This window comes from Didymella exigua (genome assembly GCF_010094145.1).
Source record: "Didymella exigua CBS 183.55 unplaced genomic scaffold M421scaffold_1, whole genome shotgun sequence".
NCBI lineage: Eukaryota > Fungi > Ascomycota > Dothideomycetes > Pleosporales > Didymellaceae > Didymella > Didymella exigua.
In genome coordinates, this window is record NW_022984775.1 from 1,611,187 (window position 1) to 1,634,641 (window position 23,455).

General features: G+C 49.3%; 8 protein-coding genes and 1 pseudogene across 9 annotated transcripts; 6 read left to right on the plus strand and 3 right to left on the minus strand.

Annotated features, from left to right (window-relative positions):
- Positions 1-4,901: 4,901 nt before the first annotated feature.
- On the minus strand, positions 4,902-6,194 carry M421DRAFT_121226 (DDE-domain-containing protein; the record flags this gene model as incomplete). Its single annotated transcript, XM_033587300.1, has 1 exon — positions 4,902-6,194. A coding segment is annotated over exon 1 (879 nt), but the record flags the coding sequence as incomplete, so codon positions are not given.
- Positions 6,195-6,962: 768 nt separating this feature from the next.
- On the minus strand, positions 6,963-7,763 carry M421DRAFT_415473 (uncharacterized protein). The gene has a single exon (XM_033590712.1). The coding sequence runs from the start codon at positions 7,694-7,696 to the stop codon at positions 7,037-7,039; it is 660 nt and encodes a 219-aa protein (XP_033454696.1). The 5' UTR covers positions 7,697-7,763; the 3' UTR covers positions 6,963-7,036.
- A 310-nt stretch (positions 7,764-8,073) lies between these two features.
- Positions 8,074-8,931, plus strand: M421DRAFT_415474 (uncharacterized protein). Its single transcript, XM_033590713.1, has one exon. The coding sequence runs from the start codon at positions 8,165-8,167 to the stop codon at positions 8,876-8,878; it is 714 nt and encodes a 237-aa protein (XP_033454697.1). The 5' UTR covers positions 8,074-8,164; the 3' UTR covers positions 8,879-8,931.
- A 1,717-nt stretch (positions 8,932-10,648) lies between these two features.
- M421DRAFT_389056 lies at positions 10,649-12,762 on the plus strand (annotated as a pseudogene; the record flags this gene model as incomplete). The annotated part of the gene is made up of 3 exons: positions 10,649-10,792; positions 12,598-12,643; positions 12,664-12,762. Coding segments are annotated over 3 exons (289 nt in total), but the record flags the coding sequence as incomplete, so codon positions are not given.
- A 778-nt stretch (positions 12,763-13,540) lies between these two features.
- On the plus strand, positions 13,541-14,289 carry M421DRAFT_389058 (uncharacterized protein). Its single transcript, XM_033589958.1, has one exon. It carries the CDS (start codon positions 13,559-13,561, stop codon positions 13,817-13,819), a length of 261 nt encoding a protein of 86 aa, XP_033454698.1. The 5' UTR covers positions 13,541-13,558; the 3' UTR covers positions 13,820-14,289.
- Positions 13,645-14,765, minus strand: M421DRAFT_389062 (uncharacterized protein). The gene has a single exon (XM_033589959.1). It carries the CDS (start codon positions 14,311-14,313, stop codon positions 14,089-14,091), a length of 225 nt encoding a protein of 74 aa, XP_033454699.1. The 5' UTR covers positions 14,314-14,765; the 3' UTR covers positions 13,645-14,088.
- Positions 14,766-15,184: 419 nt separating this feature from the next.
- M421DRAFT_50433 (uncharacterized protein) lies at positions 15,185-15,349 on the plus strand (the record flags this gene model as incomplete). Its single annotated transcript, XM_033594830.1, has 1 exon — positions 15,185-15,349. A coding segment is annotated over one exon (165 nt), but the record flags the coding sequence as incomplete, so codon positions are not given.
- A 123-nt stretch (positions 15,350-15,472) lies between these two features.
- M421DRAFT_51288 (uncharacterized protein) lies at positions 15,473-15,772 on the plus strand (the record flags this gene model as incomplete). The annotated part of the gene is made up of 1 exon (XM_033594918.1): positions 15,473-15,772. A coding segment is annotated over one exon (300 nt), but the record flags the coding sequence as incomplete, so codon positions are not given.
- Positions 15,773-15,993: 221 nt separating this feature from the next.
- On the plus strand, positions 15,994-17,071 carry M421DRAFT_415475 (uncharacterized protein; the record flags this gene model as incomplete). The annotated part of the gene is made up of 1 exon (XM_033590714.1): positions 15,994-17,071. A coding segment is annotated over exon 1 (627 nt), but the record flags the coding sequence as incomplete, so codon positions are not given.
- Positions 17,072-23,455: the final 6,384 nt, after the last annotated feature.

The window sequence follows — 23,455 nt, forward strand, 5'->3', positions numbered from 1 at the left end:
GGCCCACACCCGGCCAGTCACTCCAACTGCCCCGCTGCCCCTCGCCGGGTGCATGGACACATAATCAAGCCCACCAAGACTGAACTAAACGCTATCCGTCGCGCAGGCAGAGCAACATACCAGCACCTCTACAGGACGGTAGAAGAGACGCTTAACCAGGCAACGCCGCAGCATGAGGAGACCCTTAATTAGGCATCGCCTCAGCATGAAGATACCCCCCTAGAGACCGCGCAGGAGATAGCGGCCCCCCACCCTCCTCCACGGGGGCGGGCACTAGAAGAGGATAGCAGGGCAGCTCCAACTGGAACAAGCAGCGCCTCTCAAGCATCCTTGCCCACCACTGGTAGAGAAAAGAGACCAAGATGGGCCGCTGCAGGCCATACGAACCTGAATGTAAGGGACATGTCAGCTAACAGTCTGCTCCCACGACCAACTATCTACACTAACCCCTTAACCTCTAAGAGGGAGGACATCAGCATGAGCAATTAGTCACTATCTACATGTTAGGACACTAACACACACCCTCCGCCCGCAACAGGCAACAACGGCCTGGCCAGCAGGGAGACTAGCTCCGCATATGCTGGGCCAACGTCGGCAGGAGCTCACCCTGCCACATTACAATCCTAGAAGCGGCCTTTCAGAAGGACATGGATGTTGTATGCGTCTAAGAGCCTTTCACCTGTGCTAACTTAAGGACCTCCACCCACCTAGGCTTTAGACACCTCGCACCTATTAGCACCTAGGACGCTCCTAACGTACTAGGCGCAACCTGCCCTTAGGTGATGACCTACATCTGCAAAGGATACCACTTGAAGCTCTAGGCTAGACAAAGCCTTAATTACCTAGACCTGCTGTGGGCTGTTGTGAACAGAGTCTTAATACTCAACTGCTACAGACAGCCACTTACCCCTGACGTACTCCAATACGTTACGCACCTTACGCCCCCCCAACACTGCGTTGTAGGAGGGGACTTTAACGTCAGACACGAATCCTTTGAGCCCTCTGTTTCCGCAGCCAGCGGCGGCATAGAGCTCGCCAGGTGGGCTGCTAACGCCTCTATGGACTACATTGGTGTGCCGGGGCAGCCAACACACTGCGCTGGCCATGTCCTTGACCTTACCTTCTCTAACATCCCATTTGCCCAGTCTGCTGTTGATGCTAGCATGCATTGCGGGTCAGACCACGAGACAATAGTAACCTCTGTCTCTACTTCCACACTCGGTACTCTGCACCTAGACCAGCACCACTACAGAGTTCCAGAGGCAAGCCTACCAAAGTTCACTGGGCTAGTGGAAATAGGCGTCCAGAGCATCCCAGATCCGCGTGCGGCACATGATGCGGCACAACTAGACGACTGTGTTGCACTGCTGACAGAGACTGTGCAGCACTCTATACAAACAGCGGGCAAGCTTGATCGCAAAGAAGGACGTGCTGCGCCTTGGTGGACCAAGGAGTGCAAGACTGCCTACCAAGCCTACAAACGCGCTCGACAGACCTGCTTAGGCAGACCTCTGCTAGAAGAAACACGAGCCTTTAAGACTACAGTTAGACAGGCTAAAAGGCAATACTAGAGGCATGTTATTAACACTACTAAGGACAACAAGGACCTGTTTAAGGTTATTGCCTAGTATAAGCTTACACTAGAGAACTAGGACACTCCGCTTAACATCAACAACAGGACAATATCTAACCCCCTAGAGAAGGCTGAGGCACTTAGACAGGAAGTCCTTAATTGATACACAGCAGATGACGATCTCAGCCACTACCTAGATGAGGAAACTGCGGCCCCTCTCCCGTGGAGTACACATATCTCACTAGAGGAGTCTGAGCGAAACACAATAGGGGTCACCAGCACCTCCCTAGGCACGGACCGCTCTACAGTGCGACTGCTCCGCGCCTGCTGGGCCCAAATTAGGGAACTCATACGACGGATCTTCCAGCGGTGCCTTGAACTCAACTACTTCCCTGCGCAATGGAAGCTGGCAGAAGTAGCCATGATCCCCAAGGTAGGGAAGAAGGACAGGACTTCGCCTTGATCCTGGAGGCCTATAGCACTCCTCTCCTGCATTAGAAAGGGTCTCGAACAAACAGTGGCTAGAAGAATCGCGTAGACTGCTATAACCTACAAGATCCTTAGCCCCTAACATGGAGGCACCCTCCTAAAACGCTCTGCTGTAGATCTTACTGCAGCGTTCACCCACAATACTGAAGCTGCGTGGGCAAAAGGCCAGCATGTCACAATAGTCACCTTAGATGTGCAAGGCGCCTTCGACGCTCTCCTTAAGAACCGCCTGCTGCACTAGATGGCTAAACAGGGCTAGCCGCAAAGGACTATCCTCTTTGTTAACTCTTTCCTCACTAATTAAAGGGTCTAAGTCTGCCTAGGCTAAGCCACTACCCCTAGCTACCTAGTCGCCTGCGGCACACCGCAGGGATCACCACTCTCCCCAGTCCTGTACACACTGTACCTGGCAGAGCTGCTGTCTGCAGACACAAAAAGAAGATTCAGATATGCAGATGACATATGCTTGTATCAGGCCTCACACTCCCTAGATAAGAACGTTAAGCTCCTAGCAGCAGACCTACAACAGATCAGAGTATAGGGTACAGCTAACATAGTCACCTTTGCGCCTAAAAAACAGGAAATAATTCACCTCACTTGACAGAAGAGTAGCTACGCGCCACCCTGTGTGGTAGACAATTAGCTTACAATTAACCTAATCTTACTAAGCAGGTTAAGAACCTAGCTAGCTCTCTAATAGCTAGGGATCTAGTTTAACCGCAAACTTACCTTCAAGCAACATGTAGCCACACACAACGCAAAAGCAGCCAAGGTAGCCTATCACATCCGCAGCCTAGCAAACACGGCCTACGGGCCACCAGCCAGCTCCCTCCGCAAGGCCACCCTGGCCTGCGTGTACCCGTCCCTTCTGTATGGGGCCGAGTGCTGGTACAGAGGCCGTACTAAACCTCCACGCACACTCAAACCAGGCAGACCAGCCAAAGTCAGCACCTATGTCAGGTGGCACATAGCTGTCATGGACAAAACACTAGCTATAGCAGCGAGAGGCATCCTCCCAGTGTGGCGAACAACCCCTACTGCTACTCTCTTCCAAGACGCCGGACTACCCTCAGCTGCCACTGCGCTTGAAGAAGCCAAACTCCGCTTTGCGACCCATCTACGCACCATAGATGCGGAGCATCCACTGGCCAGCCGCACAGCAGCCATAAGGATGAGCATAGGCTGGACAGCTGGAAAGCTGCAACAAATACGAACTAAAGTCTAGTATCTAGGATCTCTTCTGCCAGAGATACCTAGGACAATACTAACATCCCTTCACTACTCACCTAGCTGCTAAACAGACCCAACAATAGGCACAGACAAAAAGACTACAGCCAAGGCCTTTACAGAATAGTAGGACCACCTCCTACCTTTAGATATTACTATCTTCTTAGATGGCTCTAAACAGTACACAAAGGAAGGAGAAAAGTAGGTTACCTACAGCTTTGCAGTATATCAGGATAGAAAACAACTTCACACTGGACGCGGGTCACTTCAGCCTACCTCACACGTCTTCGACGCGGAAGCAGTAGGAGCATAGAGGGGTCTCCAGCACACTATAAGACAACCAGCGCTCCGCACTCGCCGAATCTGGCTGTGCATAGACAGCACCTCAGTGATATGGTGCCTCAGGGGCAACGCACCCTCTACCTCTCAGTGGGCCTTCCTGGAGTGCCATGGTGCTATGGAGACACACGACGTCTCCATCAAATGGGCCCCTGGACACCTAGGCATCGAGGGAAACGAAGCGGCAGACAGGCTAGCGAACCTAGAAGCCCAGCACCCATCACCCCCAACTAGAAAAGCTGCTATGCCAACACTCTCAGGCATCAAGTTAGTTGCCTGCCAAGCACTGCACAATGCACAGCAGACATAGTGGTCTAAGAAGAAAGGAAGCCTCTCTACATAGTATAAGAGATAGGAGTTAGGCTACTTACTACGCAGCAGACTACCTAAGTTAGACCTACTAAGAGCCACCTTAGCTAGACTGCTCTTAATCTAATCTATGCACAGCAACTTCGCCTAGTACTACTAAAAGTTTAGTCACAACAACGCAACACTCACCTGCTCATGTGGACATGACAAGACGCTAGAGCACCTTGCGCTCTGCCGCAAGACCCTTGGGACCTTTGGCTGATGGCCACTTTAACCACCTATAACACCAACTAGCTAGAACGATGGCATAGCGTATACTGCCGCGCTGATTGGAGATCTAGAGGCTTTCGAAGCCTTTATCTAACTCACACAGTACTACACTAAGGTCTGCCCCTGGTAGCTCACGCGGTGCTGCGACAGCAGCAAATAGCTGTACTCTCTCCTTACCCTCCCTCTAACCCTCCCTCTCCCTCTCCCCTACTTCTCTAGCACTTACCTGCTTCGGGCACTTACCTGCCTTGGAACACACACAAGGGATTCACCCTGATGTACACAAACTGCTTAGTCTCCCTAACTGGAAGGGGAGCTGTAGCTCTGATATGGTAGCAATACCCGCGCAGGCAAGAAATGCTTTCTAAGGTAGTGTGCTAGCACTGTAATTCCATAGCTTAGCACGTCGTATATGCCCTTCGGGAGGCGAGATGGTGGACTTGATCCCCATCAACTAGACGTAAAATGAATACCAACCAACCAACCAACCAACCGGGTCTGGGGACCCTGTGTGGCGAGAAGAGGGTGACTCTGCCATCCTAGTAGGCTCCTCTGCGCGTCAGCGCGGGGGCCTAGGTGGACGTTAGAGGCACGCCTGGAAACGGCGCGGCGAGCTTGTTCAGGTGCTGTGATTTTTAGGGCTCCCAGGAGGGTAACCCAAAAATCGAAAGATTGGTGTTCGGTGACTATCAGGTGGGCATATCCCAGTAACTCTGAAGGAGCTCAATACAGTACTCTCTGTAAAGCTCTTCACCCAAGCACGCCAGAATAGTGGAAAGAAGTCACCTTTCTTAACTGGGAGCCACCCTAGACTTTGCTGGAGGTACTCAGTGAGCTCAATAGTATAGAAATGAGCCAGTGGGGCGAAGCAGACTACGTCCAACGGCTGGAGAGTCTGGGTTGAGTGCGGGGGCAGTATAGCCAGCAGAATTCGATGATCATCACAGTACTTGATGAACTCCATCGTTATATGGGAGCCATGGCCATCTACAACTAAGAGCCGGTACTGCACACGTGATTTCTGCTTGGTATAGCGATCAAACACCTGTTCAAGCCAGGCAAGGCCAACGTTGTTGTTTGTCCAGCCTGTAGGGGATGTAGTGAAGTGTGCTGAGTGCTGTTCTGGTTTGATATCGTCCACCCAGCTCGATCGTATAGCTGGCCCAGCTGCCTCATATATGATACCAGGTGGTAAAGCACTCCCATCAGCACATACACAAGCCAGCACTGTCACCCACTCCCGGTTACCAGCTTGTATAGACTGCCGCACCTCCTTCCTCTCATATTGAAGCTTGTTGAATACTCTTTTTGACCTGCCAATGACCCCTATCATAAAGCCCTTCTCGTCCATATTGTATGTGTTTTCTGGCTCTATGTTGTACTCATCAATCTTAGAGTAGGGTATATCAAAGTACTGTTTATACTTGGTATATGACTCGGCGTAGTGGCGATTGGAGTCCATAGCGGTGGCCCAACGTGGCAGGAGGCAGTTGTTGTGACGGTGGAGGAAGCGAGTGACCCAGCTATCAGAGAGCGTCTCCTGCGCTACAGCAGAGGCGAAATTTCGTATCATCTCTCTTGTAGGTGGTAAGCGACGGGTAGTGAGTTCTTGTATATACTTTACAAGCTCTGCCTCTTGTTGTGGGTTGAGTTTGTGCTGCTCAGAGTCCTTGACTGCACGCGACGTTGTCTGCTGCCGGTGCCTCCGCGACAACGTTGACCGACTGCAACTGTATTGATCTGCAATTTTTTAATAGACAAGTTTCTCTCCAGATTCAAGTGCATTTATATGCGCAAGCGCAGCTTCAATTGGAGTTATGTTGTTGTGTTGTGACGCGTTGAAAAAGTAGCCTATTTTGAGGATATCGTGCATTGCGCGACCGCGTGCATTGCGCGCACGGACACGGTACAGTTGCTAGACTTAGCAACACTATTCTAGTGTGCAATCCTTAGAGTAGAGAGTTCTAGTATAGTGCTACAGCGTGTGAAATCTGCGCAAGTGCGCTGGTTCTGTAACGGTTGAGAGGAGAAGCGGATCACGTGTTGTTGGCGGTGGTCTGGTGCTACTTCCTCATGTTGTTGAGCACCTCTTACCTCAGCTGCATCACAAACACGTCATCAAAACAGACCCCGCAGCGAGCCTTGGAGAGAAAAGATACAAGCAGAACAACAACACAGAAGAACACAATACAATCGTTATATACATTTGCCCTTGATGCCGCAACAGAATCTGACAATACCATACTTGGCTTTAATATTTTCCACAAGGCAGAACCAGCCAAGGATGACCTTTCGATCCTCGCAGAGGGCTCTCTTGTAATCATACTTGCGATTAAACTTCACTGTGAGCTCTAGTTGGCGCTTAACGAACGTACTGGGCCAGTTTGTGCCAACATGGCCTAGATTGCGCTCCGCGCGCAAAGAGTTGGCCATATCAGCCACAGCTGCGAGTCTTGGAAGAAATCCTCGCGCAACAAGCCCAAGTATGTGGTCAACAACCACCTCCTCTTCGTTGTCTTCCAGATTCCGTGAGTGAGGCCTGTAATCTGCTCGTGAGCGTCGTCCAGCGCGTCGGTCACTTAGTGTGCTTTGAGGTATAACATAGTAGGCTGCAGCGCATCGCTGAGAGATATTCGCGTCTTGTTTGATATCCTGTGCAAGCTGTACCTGGCTTTCCTTTGACGCGTTAGACTGGTGGTGTTATGGAGGCATTAGTGTAGAAGGGGTAGTTTGGTAGGAGCTTGGCAAAAGTAACCGACGCACCCGTGTGACCGACACACCCGTGAGGTACGTTAATAGCATAGAATAAAAATCTTAGTCTACTACAAACTAACATGCCGGAAATTGTACAGCGACCTTATAAGCAATGTCATTTGCTGACTCATGTTCCTCCAATATTCGACCACAAAGCTCGGTCTCAGCGTACGAACTCACGACTGTGGGAAGGCTTCTCCCCAACGCAATAGCCCGGTGCATTATCTTCCACACAAAAACGCAGTGGAGTATATAGTCTTTTCTGGTAAGCCAGGCGTGCCTTTTCTCATCTATTCCCATGGCCCAGTCCTCTTCGATCAGTGTGGCTGTTGTATTCCGACCTGCATACAAGGTCCACCCCGTGGCGCGGAACTCGTCGATCAAGCCATGGTCGACACAGTCGGGCGGCAACCAGGAGAACGTGATAGGATCGAACTCGCAACCGCGTGTCGTTGCTTCTTGGGCTGTTTCGCCGCACCTTTTGATGCGCGGGTCATATCGCTCATAAGCATATGGCTGTAGACTGCTTGTGCCGACTGTTATGAGTGAAGCTCCTGCTGTGCATAGGACGAGGATACCGAGGACGGCGGCCCAGGTCATAAATCGTTGGGATTCACCAGGTGTTTTGTTTTCGTAGTCTTGTTCTTCTTCGCTTGCGAGCAATGGGTCATAGGTTGGATCTCTTGAAACGGGGCGTGAGGTGCCCTGCCGCTTTTTCTTCGACCACGTGAACATTATTGTGGGATGTGTTGATGCGATCTACGCGCAGCACGTCACTGGTGTGATTGAGGTTCTGTAGTTATTCTGTTTCTCTGATAGAGAAAGTCTAGGTAACTTGCATATATATGTATTAGCAATGGCTGTAGCATGGAGAACTTTGTATGAACCTCAATTTGGACATTCGATTCTCTAACTACCGAAGAATAAGTCGCGAAATATGGATTCCCACGATAGAGATGGCAGTTTAGGAGCTCTCAGAGGATGCAATCGGTAAATCAGGCGGAAAAACAATGGATTGTTTGACGCAACGGCTATTCGGGTAAATATTGGATTTTCCCTGTCGGGTATAAAACATACTTTTCTACCAGGAGAGTGTCAGAACAAAGAGTACCGCCACACATTCTGGTCTCTTTCAAATCTGTCACTTGCTTTCGTGCCCAAATCTACAGCTTGAGCCCCTTTCTTTCCAGTGTGGGACCCACCATGGCAGAGAACTATAGACTACTCTCCGACGCTAGCGAGGAGCGACGGTCTGACGAGGAGATTTTGCTCCCTGGCGGCCCTTCTGAGAAGACTTCTTTCCGCCAAAAGCTGCACTTTCTTGAGCCGCTTGCGTGGAGAGCAACGAGTCAGATTGGCACATGGGCACTTGCACTCTCACTGCTGGTACTGGTTTTTGTCACCACGGCAGGCGCATATCACTTCGGGACGAGATTTTCCTACCGGCCGCTACCGGTGCCCACCAATCTGGGCTCGTGCGGAGCCACATCAGAAGAAGGTCAACGCAAGGGATGCGTTTTCGACTTCATCATTGGCACCTGGGTGCGGCCGGAGTGCCTGGACCATACCATGTATAAGCAGTATATTTCGGAGTGGGAGAGTCTCAACATATCCATGTTTTCCGATCCAGACGGCCTCCATAAAGCTGACAAGGAGTATACGTTGGGAGGCCACTACGAGCTCATCTACTCGCACGGCACTTTTCACTATCTTCACTGCATATACACACTTGAGAAGCGTATGAAGCTTTTGAACCATGAGTTATGGGCCGTACCTAGCAACGTTATGGAGGAAGAGCACATAAATCATTGTTTGAACATTACGGGCAAACCATCTGTCCCAGATATTACAGATCCAGCGTTACGTCCTGTTTTCCTTAAGGTACCTATTGTTGATTGTTTAGTTTATAGGCATTAAAGATAGCTAGGTTACTATTAATATGCACAGACTTATAATACACATAGATACGTTATATTTATTAAACTAACTTTAAGCTATGCTTCGTCTGTCACGGTTTGAATCTCTCTTGCCCCATAGGCAACCGCACCTCACCCTCGGTGAGATACGACTACCCATCCTACATTAGCGCTGTTTACAGCCAATCGTGTATATCTACTGTTCGTAGCTGCACACAATACAACCTAAGTTCAATCATTCAATTCTTCCTGCATAAGCGCACTGTTCACTCCACTGCAACAGTTATGAGCCTGGGTGCACAGGATTGTTCTCATCCGCTGCTGTAACGTTACTCTACTCACAAGTCGCACGTTGCTGTTACCGCATTTGCCCACGACGCATCTATTACCGCGTATGCCCACAACACACATTGTCTGGATCTCTGCCTGGATCCATTCATGCGACTACAGCCTCTACAATAGCTACTAAGTCTAATCCCGATGTGAAGCGTGTCAGTCATAATGAACACGCCTAACGACTATTTTACCCAACGTACTCTATCACCGAGCCGGTCATATCACCGAACCGGTCAAAACCTGCCAAGACCAACACAACTCTGCACTTTACAGTATGTCTTAACAACATCACGACTTATTGCTTCAACACAAAGGGACACTGCAGCTTGCTCTCCAGGCCTATAATACTGGACAGTTTCAGAGCCATCGGGCTGCTGCTGCTGCGTTTAACGTCAACCAGCGCAGGCTCTCTGAACGCGCCAACAATACTCCATTTTGACTCAACGTACGCGCAAACTGCTAGAAGCTTACTGCAACTGAAGAGCAGACAGTTTTCTAATACATCCTTAACGTAGATTATCACCAAGCCGGCCATATCACTGAACCGGCCACTTTCTCTTGGCACAACCACCTTTTACCCTAACACAACATGCCTTAACAACAACAACTTTAGAATACTACTAGAGAAGGCAGAGTTATCTTTGCTATCTAGGCGTTCTATGCTAGCTAATTTCGCAGTATCCACTGCGCTGCTAGAGCGTTAAATATACCTTATTAGTAGGTCTCTAATTGCCTTTGCAATATTACGTTTTAACTAGATATACAAGCTAATTACTAGAAACTTACTATACTAGAGGAGCAGACAATTGTCTAGTATATACTTAACCTTAATTATAAGGATTTGTGCCCTAGCTATATAAGGTAGCAGATATAGCTAATAAGATACTTGGTGTGCGTAGTGAAGAGCCTGTTAGTAAGCTATAGGCTAGCAGGCTTGTAACACGTTTAGACAAGCTTAAAATAGCCTTTATTTAAGCTAAGGATAGACAGAGGATACTACAGGAAGATCCTAAGATAATTAGCACGTAGTTTAAGCAAGTAGAGGATTGTAACAACGCTCTACGAACAGTGACCCGATACCACTAGGATACGGTTCTAGCAACTCATGACCATGGCCCTTGTCGCATGGCATGAGCTTACACCAAACTGCCACCAAACCCTCATATATAAGGAGCAAGGAACTGTAGCTTTGTAGAGTAGTTTTTCTATATCCTTTTGTACAAGACCTATAGGTGTAGAGAATATATCCTGGTGTTCTTATCATCCCAGCACTCCCATATGCCTCGTAGCGGATTCACACCTATTCCGGATATCTCTCTTCTTGCCTGCGTCGTTACAAGGATACTAAAGTTAAGTATAGCGTTTGCAATAACAACATGCACAACTTTAATAAAACTAGGTTCTAGATAGGTGTTGCTTTGTCCTTAAAGGATTTAAAAGGCTTAGAGAGACGTGCTCAGCTAGAGCTTGTTCAGCCAGGCGATCGCGAGTGGGTTACCATTATTCAGAGCATCTGCGCCGCTGGGTATGCAACCCCACCTTTCATCATCTACAAAGGACGCGTCCACATCTCTGCCTAGTATAAGGAGATAGACATACCCTATAATTAGAAGCTCTTAGTCTCTAAGAATAGTTAGATAAATAACACACTTAGCCTTAAGTAGTTAAAGCACTTTAACACGCATACAGAGACGCGTTAGGTAGAAGTGTATAGGTTGCTTATCTTAGACAGCTATAAGAGCTATCTTAACTAGGAGTTTAAGGACTATTACCTAGAGAACTAAATCCTTACTCTCTATATACTACCTTACTTGTTACGCATCCTCTAGCTACTTAATATAGTCTATTTCTTACTTTTAAAGTATAAGTACTCCTAATGTGTTTAAGACTTAGCACACTAACACATCTTCTATATTAATAAGGAAGGCTTCCTACTAGCCTTTAGGGACATATTCCTTAATATATTTATAAAGGCTAACTGTTAGAAGGCCTTTAAGGTGTTAGGGCTAGTCCCTACTAACGCGCAGGTAGTGTTAGATTGCCTTAAGGTGCGGCACTGTACCCTACTATCACCCCCTCTACTAGAGACACTGTGGCAGTTAAGGACTCTAAGCAATACACACAAGTTTAGATCTTAGTTAAGGCTTATATATAACTCCTTTACCTAGTTACTAGTCACAGCTTAGGCTAGCTTCTCTTAGCTTATTAAAGGTGGTGAATTAATGCTGCACTAAAAAGCGCTTTAAGCTGCTTGTATTACTAAGCTTAAAGAGCAATTAGTAGTTATAAGTAGGAGGAAGTCGCGCAAGCGAAAGCAGATTTAGCATAGCAGCACACTTAAGTACGGCCTAGCAGCATCACAGGTAGCTGCTAAGGTGTCTGTAGTAGCTTAGCTGTTAAAGAAGACTTGTAGTGCAGATACTTAAGAAAGGACCTATTTAGCCTAACAGCGCTGTAGAAACTGTAGGGGCACTAGGCACAACACTTAAATGTAGTAGTCTGGCCAAAGGCCAATAAAGGATATCTACTTCCTAACAACTTTTGCTAAAAAGCATGCACAAGTTAACTAGACGCCTAGTTAACTGCGTAGATAATATATATCCAGCTTAAGCCAAGCCGGCTAAGCTGTAACGGTCTAGACTCTAAGAGTCTAGACCGTTACATAAGCTAATGTAACCGGCTAGCTCTAGCTCTTCTTTAGCTTTAGAGTCTAGACCGTTACATTAAACGTATTAGAAAGATACAGGAGAAGATTCTAAATCTAATGCAAGTACACAGTACACTAGATTACTGTTTAATAGCAAGTAATTTAAGTTGCTGCAACATAAGTTGGGCGCGCTAAGAGTTTTTAACTAGTTTGGTGATATGACTGGCTCGGTGATAGAGTACGTTAGTAGTTTATTCGCTGAGACGTTGCCAACCACCAAAGTCTCTGTCAATACATTAATCCTGATATATCTAGAGAGCTTCTCCCTGAACTGACAGAGGCTACTAAGCCTCAACTTATTAACTACAAAGATAGAGCTACTAGGCTCTCTAATTTGACTGCAGACGACCAAGAGTCTTGGTAATAGGAATGCAATTAATAGGAGCGCCGCTGCTCTGAGTATTAAACTTAGATGAAGGCTTTGGCTGACCTGAACACAAACATCAGCAAGACAATTGCTGTACGCCACATACACCTGATTAAGGATCACAAGACACCCTACAACTAACTAATCTGTTGCGGTATCAAGAGCAAATGTATATAACGAGTGTATTGTCGTGTTCTGTGTTGTCGGGTTGCTCGTGTCTTTGCTCTCCAAGGCTCTCTGCAGGGTCTGTTTTGATGACGTGTTTGTGATGCAGCTGAGGTAAGAGGTGCTCAACAACATGAGGAAGTAGCACCAGACCACCGCCAACAACACGTGATCTGCTTCTCCTCTCAACCGTTACATAAGGTTGAACTAGTTGAAGCACTTTAACAGGCATACAAAGACACACACTGTTAGTACTTACTGTACGCTAATTTTTAATAGTTATGAGAGCCACAACTCTACAGAATTCTAGCAATACTGCAAAAATTACGAGATTATAGCTCTATATATGCCTGCGCACTTATCGCACACCTGCAGCCACTTCACGTGAGTTGGTTTAGCCCTCTAAGGAAGGCGTATAGGGACAAGGTTAATAAGCTTATTTGTAACTAGATTAACCACATTACAAAGTAGGAGTTCCTGTTATGCTTTAAAGCAGCTTACAAGAAAGCTATAACCCCTTATAATATCTAGGGAGGGTTCTAAGCGGCTAAATTAGTCCCTTTTAACCTAGAAAGGGTTATATTATCCCTTAATACAAAGCTGCGCACTCTATCACTACTACTCCCTGTAACAACAAGCCCTAGCAGTTGCAAACCCTAAGCAATACCCTAGAATTTAAGTTGCAATTAACTCTAATTTAGGACAAATATAAGAGGGAGCAGGGTAGCTCACCTACTTCTATTCTAAGCGCAATTAAGCACTACGCAAAGGGGGGAGCTATCCTGTTGCATGAGCTTGCGCTTGCACAAAAACAAATCTATAAGCTTAAAGTAGCTGCTAAGGCCACTACACAACGCAAATTGCACAAAAGAAAGTATATTTAAGCTAAGGGAAGCCTTGCAGTTAAAGAGGGCTAGCAGTTAACTGCTCTAAAGGTGTTTAGAGCGCGTAGTAATAGAAAGAGGGGAAAGAAGCTAGTGCGCGCTAAAGGAGGTAAACCCTCCTAACAACACTGTAGACAGTGTAGAGAGGGTAGACACAACACGCAAATGTGCAAGAATAATATTAAAGAGGTCTCTTAGTAATATTACAGCTTGTTTTGCCTTATGCAGCGCCAGTTTGTGGTGTTTTGGGCCATAATAGGGTTTGATGGGGGAGGGTCTTGGCAAAAGTGGGCGACTCGCCCTACACCTACGTTAACAAAGGGCGGGATAGACCGGCCCTTTGCATTGATGCCCTGGATAATACTGGTCCACTCTCTGTCGCCCTGCTGCACTGTCTTTAGCCTTCTTCAGCGCTCAGAGCCTGTGACAACAGCTCTAGTAGATATAACGCCTATCATGAAGCTAGACTTATCAAAGTTGTAGGTGTCTTTATCTAGGATACTATACTTAGCTTTAGTATTCTCCACTAGGCGGAACTAGTCTCCTATCACCTTAGGATCCTTACACAGGGCTCTCTTGCAGGTGTACTTTCAATTAAACTTGACTTTAAGCTCTAGCCAACACTTAACAAAGGTGCTAGCCTAGTTCTTGCGAACAGGTGGGTGGTGGCGCTCAGCAAGCAGAGAATTGGCCATATCCTTCACATTAGTGAGCCGCGGCGGGTATCCTTGCTCGTCTAGCCTCAATACATGCTAGACAATTACCTCCTCTTTAGTACCTGTCAGGTTTATTGATTTAGGCTTCCAATTGCGTTGAGAGAGCATTCCAGCGCGTCGTCGTCTTAGCGTACTTTCTAACACCTTGTAGATAGTTGCTGCGCGTGATACTGTAAGTGTCGCGTCTTTTTGAATAGCCTGAAGCGTAAGCTGTATATCTACTTTGTTTGAGAGCTGTACTGTGTTGTTGCGTTGAGACATTATAGGTGAAGTTTGATGTGGTCTTGGCAAAACCCGGTCACATACCCGGGCCGGTCACATACCTGTGAGGCATGTTATAGGACTTATTTAAAGGTCTAACTTCTTTGCTAGAATATTTGACAACAAGTTGAGTTGCGAACCGCCATTAACCAACGCATTTATGGCTGATTTGTCCCAAAAGGCCCAAAGACAACCTTGACTGTCAATAGTTGCAGGGTTTGGTACAGTGCCTCATGAAGGGTCACTGACTCTTTCTTCTCCTTACTGTGGTATCCGGCAAAAGTATTGTACACTAGTCAGTGCAGTGGCTGTACTTGTGATTAACAACCACTTGCTTGATCATCAGCAGAGCTATCTTTAATTGGATGGTGCTTGTGTTAAGCCCCACTTCCACTTCCTGGCTCTTTTCTTGCTCACACCCCTGCGTGCACGGCCATTGTACACTACTTTTGCCGAATACCATAGTAGAGACTTCAACATGGGCAGCAAGAGCGGAGATTAATCTTTCTGCCCTTTCACTTTTCCCAAGGTTGTCTAGGGAGAGTCCTTGTCAGATTCCTTGTTCTTGAGGCAGTCGGGCCGGATATTTCCGGTCTCTCCGCACCATAGACAGGTGACTCTGGGTCTTGAATAGCCGAAAGGCCTCCGGTAGCCCCTCTTTGGCCCGGATTGACCGGAAGGACGACCCTTGTGAAATTTGGGGGTATTGCTGTCTCCCTTCACTTCTGATGGTTTTGTTCAGATGCTTCCTTGGATTAAGCTCGGCCATACAGTCCGTGCGCAGTCAACGAGCCAGTTCAGTCAACGAGCCACCCCAAACCCCGCTGCCACATGAACCCACCCAACTTCAACGCGTCATAACTCCACAACCATAGACCCAATTCAAGAAGCAATTAAATATATTAAATCGCGTAAGGCTGGAGATAAATTCTTGTACTGCCAAGTTGCAAAAGCATTTGGAGTTGATCAAACAACGCTGTCGCGAAGGCACAAGGGTGCACAGGGCTCTAAGGACACACAGGCGGCCAAAGACTAACAAAACCTTAACCCACAACAAGAGGATGAGTTAATTAGATACATAGAAAGGTGTACAAGGGATGGTGTACCACCTACACAAAGTATTTTGAAAAATTTCAGCAGCGTGGTTGCGCAGCAAGAGGTCTCTGAAAGCTGGATTACCCAGTTTCAACACCGCCATCCTGACAAGCTCATCACCAAATACGACACTGGTATGGATTGTAGGCGTCACCTGGCTGACAACAAGCATAAATACAAGTTGTACTTTAACTTGCTGCACTCTAAGATGCGAGAACATGGCATTGACAAGCGCAACACGTACAATATGGATGAGAAAGGCTTCTACGTTGGCATCGCCCACTGCACCAAAAGGATCTTCTCTAAGGCAGTTTATAAGTCAAAAGAGCGTACAGCAGCAATAAGAGATGGCAACAGAGAATAGGTAACGCTGCTGGCTTGCGTATGCGCTTCTGGAGATGCATTACCGCCCGCTCTCATCTACTAGGGCACCTCCGGGGTTCAATCAAGCTAGGTTAACGATCTTTTAGCTGAATAACACCAAATTTTTGTATCCTACTCAGCTTCAGGATGGTCAAATAACGCCTTGGGACTTGCCTGGCTTTAACAGGTGTTCAAACGCTATACTGCAGCCAAAGCTTGCTGGCAATGGCGCCTTCTGATACTTGACGGCCACGCCAGCCACCTCACGCCAGATTTTTTGGAGTATTGTGAAGCCAAACGCATCATGGTTATAGTGTATCCTCCCCATTCAACCCACAGCTTGCAGCCGTTAGATGTTGTGCTCTTTGCGCCGCTTTCAAAGCACTACACTGAGGAGCTTACCCAACGCCTCCAGCGAACCCAAGGCCTCTCAAGGATCACCAAACGCGACTTCTATAGCAACTTTTGGCCGGCTTAGAGCTCTACAATGACTCACGATCTTATATTGAAGAGTTTCCAAGCTACAGGCGTATGGCCGATGGACGCAGACCCAGTACTTCAACGCTTCAACAATGGCCCACAACAACAAGATGATGAGCCAGGAATTGGGGAGCAAGGCGACGGCGATACCTGGCCTCAATTGCGCAAAATTTTTGATGCTGCAGTGGCTGACAAGGCCAAATTTGAAGCCAAACGGCTGTCCCAAGGCCTGCACTCGCTGCAGGTCAACAACGAGCTTCTACAACTCCAGAACGCGGAGCTACACGCTAAAATCAACCTCATCAAGAAGCGCCTAACCAAGTCTACAACACTAACTACACAAGAAGGCGACAATTGGCACGGCGGTGCTGTATTCTACAGTCCCAGGAAGCTTGCCAGCGCGCGCGCGCGCAAGGCCGCAGAACTGGACGAAGCCGCGGAGCTACAACTCAAAAAAACTCGCGATAGAGAGGCAAGAGCAGCAGAAGCAGCTCACAAAAAGCAGAATCAAGAAGCTGCGAAGGTGGCTCAACAACAAGCCAGAATTAAGCGTGATCGCGAGCAGAAACAGCGCGCTGAGGAACGCGCTGCAGAACGGGCGCTTAAAAAGCAACAACAACAAGCTGCAACCACTCAAAAAAGCCACGATACAGCAAACAAGCGTAAGCGAAAAGCCTCACACAAAGCAGCAGAAAATCCAGCAAAGCGTTGTCGTGGTGCGGCTGCATTAAGTCAGGTTAACGCTGGTCCGCCTGAGGCGTCTCCCCCACCCAAATTTGGCAGAAATGGCTGCCAACTCAAGACGCCAGCGAGATTAAAGCAGTGCAAATGATCTAGAAGCTTCTTTATAGCAATACCTCGAAAAATCTCACGAAAATAGCTATTGTGTGTGGCTCAATAACCTCATCTTTTTGATCGTCCCATATTGGTGGGGTGGCTCGTTGACTGAACTGGCTCGTTGACTGCGCACGGACTGTACTGGGGCAGGTACTGCAGTAACGACACCACGCTGCGTAGCTGCTGCACCACAATCATGCTTCTTTCTGGGAGCTACAGACCGTGAAGCCTTCCGTTTGTCTCTATGAGACAATTTTACAGCTTTCTCAGCGTTGTTAGCTTCTTTTTTACGCTCTTTTTGAGCCTTACGTTCAGCTACCTCCTCAGCCTGCTTAGCTTTGACTTGGTCTCGCTCTGCCTTCTCCTTTACCCGCTTCTCACGCTTCTCATGAGCGATCTTCTCATTGCATAGCTTATTAGCGTGCCTTGACCTAGCTACCTCTGCTTTTTTAGACTCCTCTGCCTCCTGTTCTTGTTGTCTAGTCCTCTCATAGTTGCGTGCTCTCTCAACTCTGTGAGGAGAGTAGAATACTGCTCCACCATGATACTCCTCCTGTTCAAGCTGAAGTGCAGGTCCCTTGCTCTTCTTGTTATGCTTCTTTTGAGTCTTAAGAGCCCTTTTAAAGCCCTCATTCTCGTGGTGGAGGATTGAGTTCTAGATTGAGATGTGGTGGAGTGAGCGCTTCAGCTTCTTTACCTCCTAACTACTCTCCTATCTCACTACCTTCCGTAACAAAGTCTCAATTTTGAGCCAGTCTTTGCCACTGTATGTGGAAACTGAGCTGGATACGTCAGAGCTCTCAGGGGTTGATTCAGCGAAGCAGCGGAGGATAACGTTGGGTTAAATAGGTTGGTTGGTTGGTTGGTATTCATTTTACGTCTAATTGATGAGGATGAAGTCCACCATCTCGCCTCCCGAAGGGCATATACGACGTGCTAAGCTATGGGATTACAGTGCGAATACACTACCCTAGAAAGCATTTCTTGCCTGCGCGGGTGTTGCTACCATGTTGTGCTACAGCTCCCCTTCCAACTGGGGAGACTGAGCAATCTGTGTACATTAGGGTGGATCCCTTGTCTGTGTTCAGAGGCAGGTAAGTGCCCGAAGAGTGGGAGAGAGGAAGAGGGAGAGTAAGAAGGAGAGTAAGGAAAGAGTGCAGTTGTTTGCTGCTGTCGCAGCACAGGGTGAGCTACCGGGGGCAGACTTTGGTGTAGTACTGTGTGAGTTGGAGAAAGGCTTCGAAAGCCTCTGGATCTCCAATCAGCGCAGCAGTGTACGCTAGGCCATCATTCCAGCTGGACGGTGGTATAGCTGGTCGGAGTGGCCACCGGCCAAAGGTCCCTAGGGTCTTGCGGCAGAGCGCAAGGTGCTCTGGCGTCTTGTTGCGTCCGCATGAGCAGGTGAGTATTGCGTCGTTGTGGCTGAACTTTTGGTGGTACTAGGCAAAGTCGCCGTGCATAGATCGGATTGAGAGCAGTCTAGCTAGGGTGGCTCTTAGTAGGTCCAACTCAGGTAGTCTGCTGCGTAGTGAGTAGCCTAACTCCCATCTTTTGTACCATACAGAGAGCTTAGTCTTCTTTCCAGACCACCAGATCTGCTGTGTGTGTCGCAGTGTCTGGCGGGCTATTGTCTTGATGCCTGAGAGTGTAGGCATAGCAGCCTTTCCAGTTGGCGGTGATGGGTGCTGAGCTTCTAGGTCTGCCAGCCTATCTGCCGCTTCGTTTCCTTCAATGCCTAGGTGCCCAGGGGCCCATTTGATAGAGACGTCGTGGGTATCCATAGCGCCGTGACACTCCAGGAAGGCCCATTGAGAGGTCGGGGATGCGCTGCCCTTCAAGCACCATATGACGGAGGTGCTGTCTACGCACAGCCAGATTCGGCGGGTGCGGAGCGCTGGATGTCTTATAGTGTGCTGGAGGCCCCTCCACGCACCTACTGCTTCCGCGTCAAAGACGTGTGAGATAGGGTGAAGCGACCCGCGTCCAGTATTAAGTTGTTTTCCATCCTGGTACACAGCAAAGCCATAGGTAACCCGCCTTTCTCCTTCTGTTGTGTACTGCTCAGAGCCGTCTGAGAAGATGGTCACGTCTAAAGGTGGCAGGTAGGTCTACCATTCTTTGAAGGCCTTTGCTGCAGTCTCTTTGTCTATGCCTATTGCTGGGTCCGTTTGGCAGCCGGGCGAGTAGTGGGGGGCTGTTAGTATTGTCCTAGGTATCTTAGGCAGGAGAGATCCTAGATACTGGACTTTGGTCCGCATTCGTTGCAGCTTTCCAGCCGTCCTGCCTACGCTCATCCTGATGGCTGCCATGCGGCCGGCAAGTGGGTGTTCTGCATCTACAGTGCGTAGATGTGTCGCAAAGCGAAGTTTGGCTTCTTCTAGCGCGTTGGCAGCTGAGGGTAGGCCGGCGTCTCGGAAGAGAGTAGCAGTAGGGGTCGTTCGCCACACTGGGAGGATGCCTCTTGCTGCTATAGCCAGTGTTTTGTCCATGACCGCTATATGCCATCCGACATAGGCGCTGACTTCTGCTGGTCTGCCAGGTTTCAGTGTGCGTGGAGGCTTAGTACGGCCTCTGTACCAACACTCAGCCCCATACAGAAGGGACGGATATACGCAGGCAATAGTGGCCTTGCGGAGAGAGCTGGCTGGTGGTCCGTAGGCCGTGTTTGCTAGGCTGCGGATGTGATAGGCCACCTTGGCCGCCTTTGCGTTGTGTGTGGCTACGTGCCGCTTAAAGGTAAGTTTGCGGTTGAACCAGATCCCGAGCTATTAGAGGGCTGGCTGGTTTCTTGACCTACTTAGTAAGATTAGGTTAATTGTAAGCTGCTTGTCTACTACACAGGGTGGCGCGTAGTTGCTCTTTTGTCGAGTGAGGTGGATCATCTCTTGTTTTTCTGGGGCAAAGGTGACCTTATTCGCTGTTCCCCATGCTCTGATCTGTCGTAGGTCTGCTGCTAGGAGCTCAACGTTCTTATCTAGAGAGTGCGAGGCCCGGTATAGGCATATGTCGTCTGCGTATCCAAACCTTTGTTGCGTGTCCATAGATAGTAGCTCGGCTAGGTACAGTGTGTATAGGACAGGAGAGAGGGGTGATCCTTGGGGCGTGCCACAGGCGACTGGGTAGCTAGGGGTGGTGACCTGGCCAAGGCGCACCTGAACTCTTCGGTCAGTGAGGAAAGAGTTGACAAAGAGGATCGTCCTTTGCGGCCATCCCTGTTGGGCCATCTAGTGAAGCAGGCGGTTCTTGAGGAGAGCGTCAAAGGCGCCTTGCACGTCCAAGGTGACCATGGTAACGTGCTGGCCTTTTGCCCAAGCAGCCTCTGTATTGTGAGTGAACGCTGCAGTAAGATCTACAGCAGAGCGCTTTGGGAGGGCGCCTCCATGTTGGGGGCTAAGGATCTTGTAGGTCATAGCCGTCCACGCGATTCTTCTGGCCACTGTTCGTTCGAGCCCCTTTCCAATGCAGGAGAGGAGTGCTATAGGCCTCCATGACCGGGGTGACGTCCGGTCTTTCTTTCCTACCTTAGGTATCATGGCTACTTCTGCCAGCTTCCACTGTGCAGGGAAGTGGTTCAGTTCAAGGCACCGCTGGAAGATCCGTTGTATGAGTTCCCCAACCTGGGCCCAGCAGGCGCGGAGCAGTCGCACTGTAGAGCGGTCCGTGCCTGGGGAGGTGCTGGTGACCCCTATTGTGTTTCGCTCAGACTCCTCTAGTGAGATGTGTGTGCTCCACGGCAGAGGAGCCGCAGTCTCCTGATCTGGGTGGTGGCTGAGATCGTCATCCGCTGTGTACCGATTGAGAACTTCCTGTCTAAGTGCCTCAGCCTTCTCTAGGGGGTCAGATGTTGTCCTGTTGTCTATAATAAGCGGAGTGTCCTGGTTCTCTGGTGTGAGCTTATGCCAGGCAATGACCTTGAACAGATCCTTGTCGTCCTTGGCGTTATTAATGACGTGCCTCTAGTATTGCCTTTTGGCCTGTCTGACTGTAGTCTTGAAGGCTCGTGTTTCTTCTAGCGGAGGTCTGCCTGAGTAGTGCTGTCGAGCGCGTTTGTGGGCTTGGTAGGCAGTCTTGCATTCCTTGGTCCACCACGGCGCAGCGCGTCCCTCCTTGCGGTCGAGCTTGCCTGCTGTTTGTATAGAGTGCTGCACAGTCTCTGTCAGCAGCGTAACACAGTTGTCTAGTTGTGCCGCATCCCGTGCCGCACGCGGATCTGGGATGCTCTGGACGCCTATTTCCACTAGCCCAGTGAACTTTGGTAGGCTTGCCTCTGGGACTCTATAGTGATACTGGTCTAGGTGCGGGGTGCTGAGTGTGGAAGTGGAGACAGAAGTTACTATCGTCTCGTGGTCTGACCCGCTGTGCATGTCAGCATCTACAGCAGACTGAGCGAACGGGACATTAGAGAAGGTGAGATCAATGACATGTCCAGCACAGTGTGTCGGCTGTCCTGGCACGCCAATATAGTCCATAGAGGCGGCGGCGGCCCACCTGGCGAGCTCTATGCCGCCGCTAGCTGCGGAAACAGTGGGTTCGAAGGATTCGTGTCTGACGTTGAAGTCCCCTCCTATAACGCAGTGTTGGGGGGGTGTGAGATGCGTAACGTATTGGAGTACGTCTGGGGTAAGTGGCTGTCTGTAGCAGTTTAGTATCGAGACTCCGTTTACAACAGCCCACAGCAGGTCTAGGTGATCAAGACTTTCTCTGGTCTGGAGTTTGAGGTGGTGCCCTTTGCGGATATAGGTCATCACCCTAGGGTGGGCTGAGCCTAGTGCGTTAGGAGTGTCCCAGGTGCTGATAGGTGCGAGGTGTCTGAAGCTGGGGTGGGTGGAGGTCCTTGAGTTAGCACAAGTAAAGGGCTCTTGGACGCATACAACGTCTATGCCCTTCTGGAAGGATACTTCTAGTATTGTAATGTGGCAGGGTGAGCTTCTGCCGACGTTGGCCCAGCATATGCGGAGTTGGTTTCTCTGCTGGCTAGGCTGTCGATGCCTGTTGTAGGTAGAGGGCATGTGTGGATGTCCTAACATGTGGATGGTGGCTCATCGCTCATGCTGGTGTCCTCCCTCTCTGAGGTGGAGGGGTCAGTGTAGATAGTTGATCGTGGGCGCATACTGTTGGCAGACATGTCCCTCACATTTAGGTTTGCACGGCCTGCAGCAGCCCGTCTTGGTCTCTTTTCCCTGCTAGTGGGTAAGGATGCTTGAGAGGCGCTGCTAATTTCAGTTGTAGCTGCCCTGCTCTCTTCCTCTGGTGCTTGCCTTTGGAGAGGAGAGTGGGGAGCTAGGATCTCTTAGGTGGCCTCTAGGGGGGTATCCTCGTGCTGCGACGTTGCTTGGTTAAGGGTTTCTTCTACAGTCCTGTAGAGATGCTGGTATGTTGCTCTGCCTGCGCGGCGGATAGAGTTTAGTTCAGTCTTAGTGGGCTTAATTATGTGTCCATGCGCCCGGCGAGGGGCTGCAGGACAGTTGGAGTGACTAGCTGGGTGAGGGCCATGGCAGTTAGCACACTTGGCTTTATGAGGGCAGCTGTCCCCATAGAGCCCTTGGTGTCTATCTGTGCGGTCCCCACAGTGTCCACAGCGGGCTACTCTAGTGCAGCGGGCGGCGTTGCAGTATTGTTGGCAGCCTGGATTGTGTCGCTGTATAGCAGGGTGTTTGTGGATTTCTTTAGAGAACTGGCTAGTGCCAAAGAGCTGGAATGAGCGGACTGGCTCCTTGTATGATATGATCCAGGTAGTTAGGCCATTCTGGTTGGCCCCGTGTCGTGAGGTTCTGCAGCTAACTGGCTGCTTGCCTGTTTGTGAGCAGACTTCCTCCTCTACTAGCTGGATGGTAGTAGGTAGTTCAGTGCCATCTAGAGTCCGGAAAGAGCTAGGAACTCCTTGTACGGCGTAGTTAATCCAGTGTTCTAGGGTCCTGATTGCATCCCCACCTAGTGCTTTTACTATAAGCTCCTGGTTTTCTTGGGTTAGGAGTTGATCCCTAATTGTTTTGCCTGCAGGCGTGATTGCCCAGCCTGTGTTAATTGGCGATGCAGTGGGGATGTCTTGAAGGGTGATTCCTTCAATGCTCCTGCAGACTGCCTGTCTTACTACAAAGGGGGAGGGTTGTTGTAATCGCACTGCTGGGTCAGAGATTGTGACAAAGATTCGATTGTCTTCCTTTGGCTTAGGGGGCGGGCCAGGCCGGGGCCTAGCAGGGTTCAGGGGCCTGCCGTTGCCCCTATTCTTTGGCGCTGTGTTTTGGGGGTCTCTGGCTACGTCCGCCCAGGAGCGGCGGCCTGATTCTTGGCTCCTAGGGTTGCTTTGATTGGTGTCGCTGCTCCAGCGGGAGCTGGGGGGGGAGTTGCTTCGGGAGAGGGAGGTTAG

Excerpts from the sequence above, each read along its gene's own strand:
- M421DRAFT_415473 (XM_033590712.1), bottom strand. The coding sequence starts at position 7,696 with ATGTTCACGTGGTCGAAGAAAAAGCGGCAGGGCACCTCACGCCCCGTT.
- M421DRAFT_415474 (XM_033590713.1), top strand. The coding sequence starts at position 8,165 with ATGGCAGAGAACTATAGACTACTCTCCGACGCTAGCGAGGAGCGACGG.
- M421DRAFT_389058 (XM_033589958.1), top strand. The coding sequence starts at position 13,559 with ATGCAGCGCCAGTTTGTGGTGTTTTGGGCCATAATAGGGTTTGATGGG.
- M421DRAFT_389062 (XM_033589959.1), bottom strand. The coding sequence starts at position 14,313 with ATGTCTCAACGCAACAACACAGTACAGCTCTCAAACAAAGTAGATATA.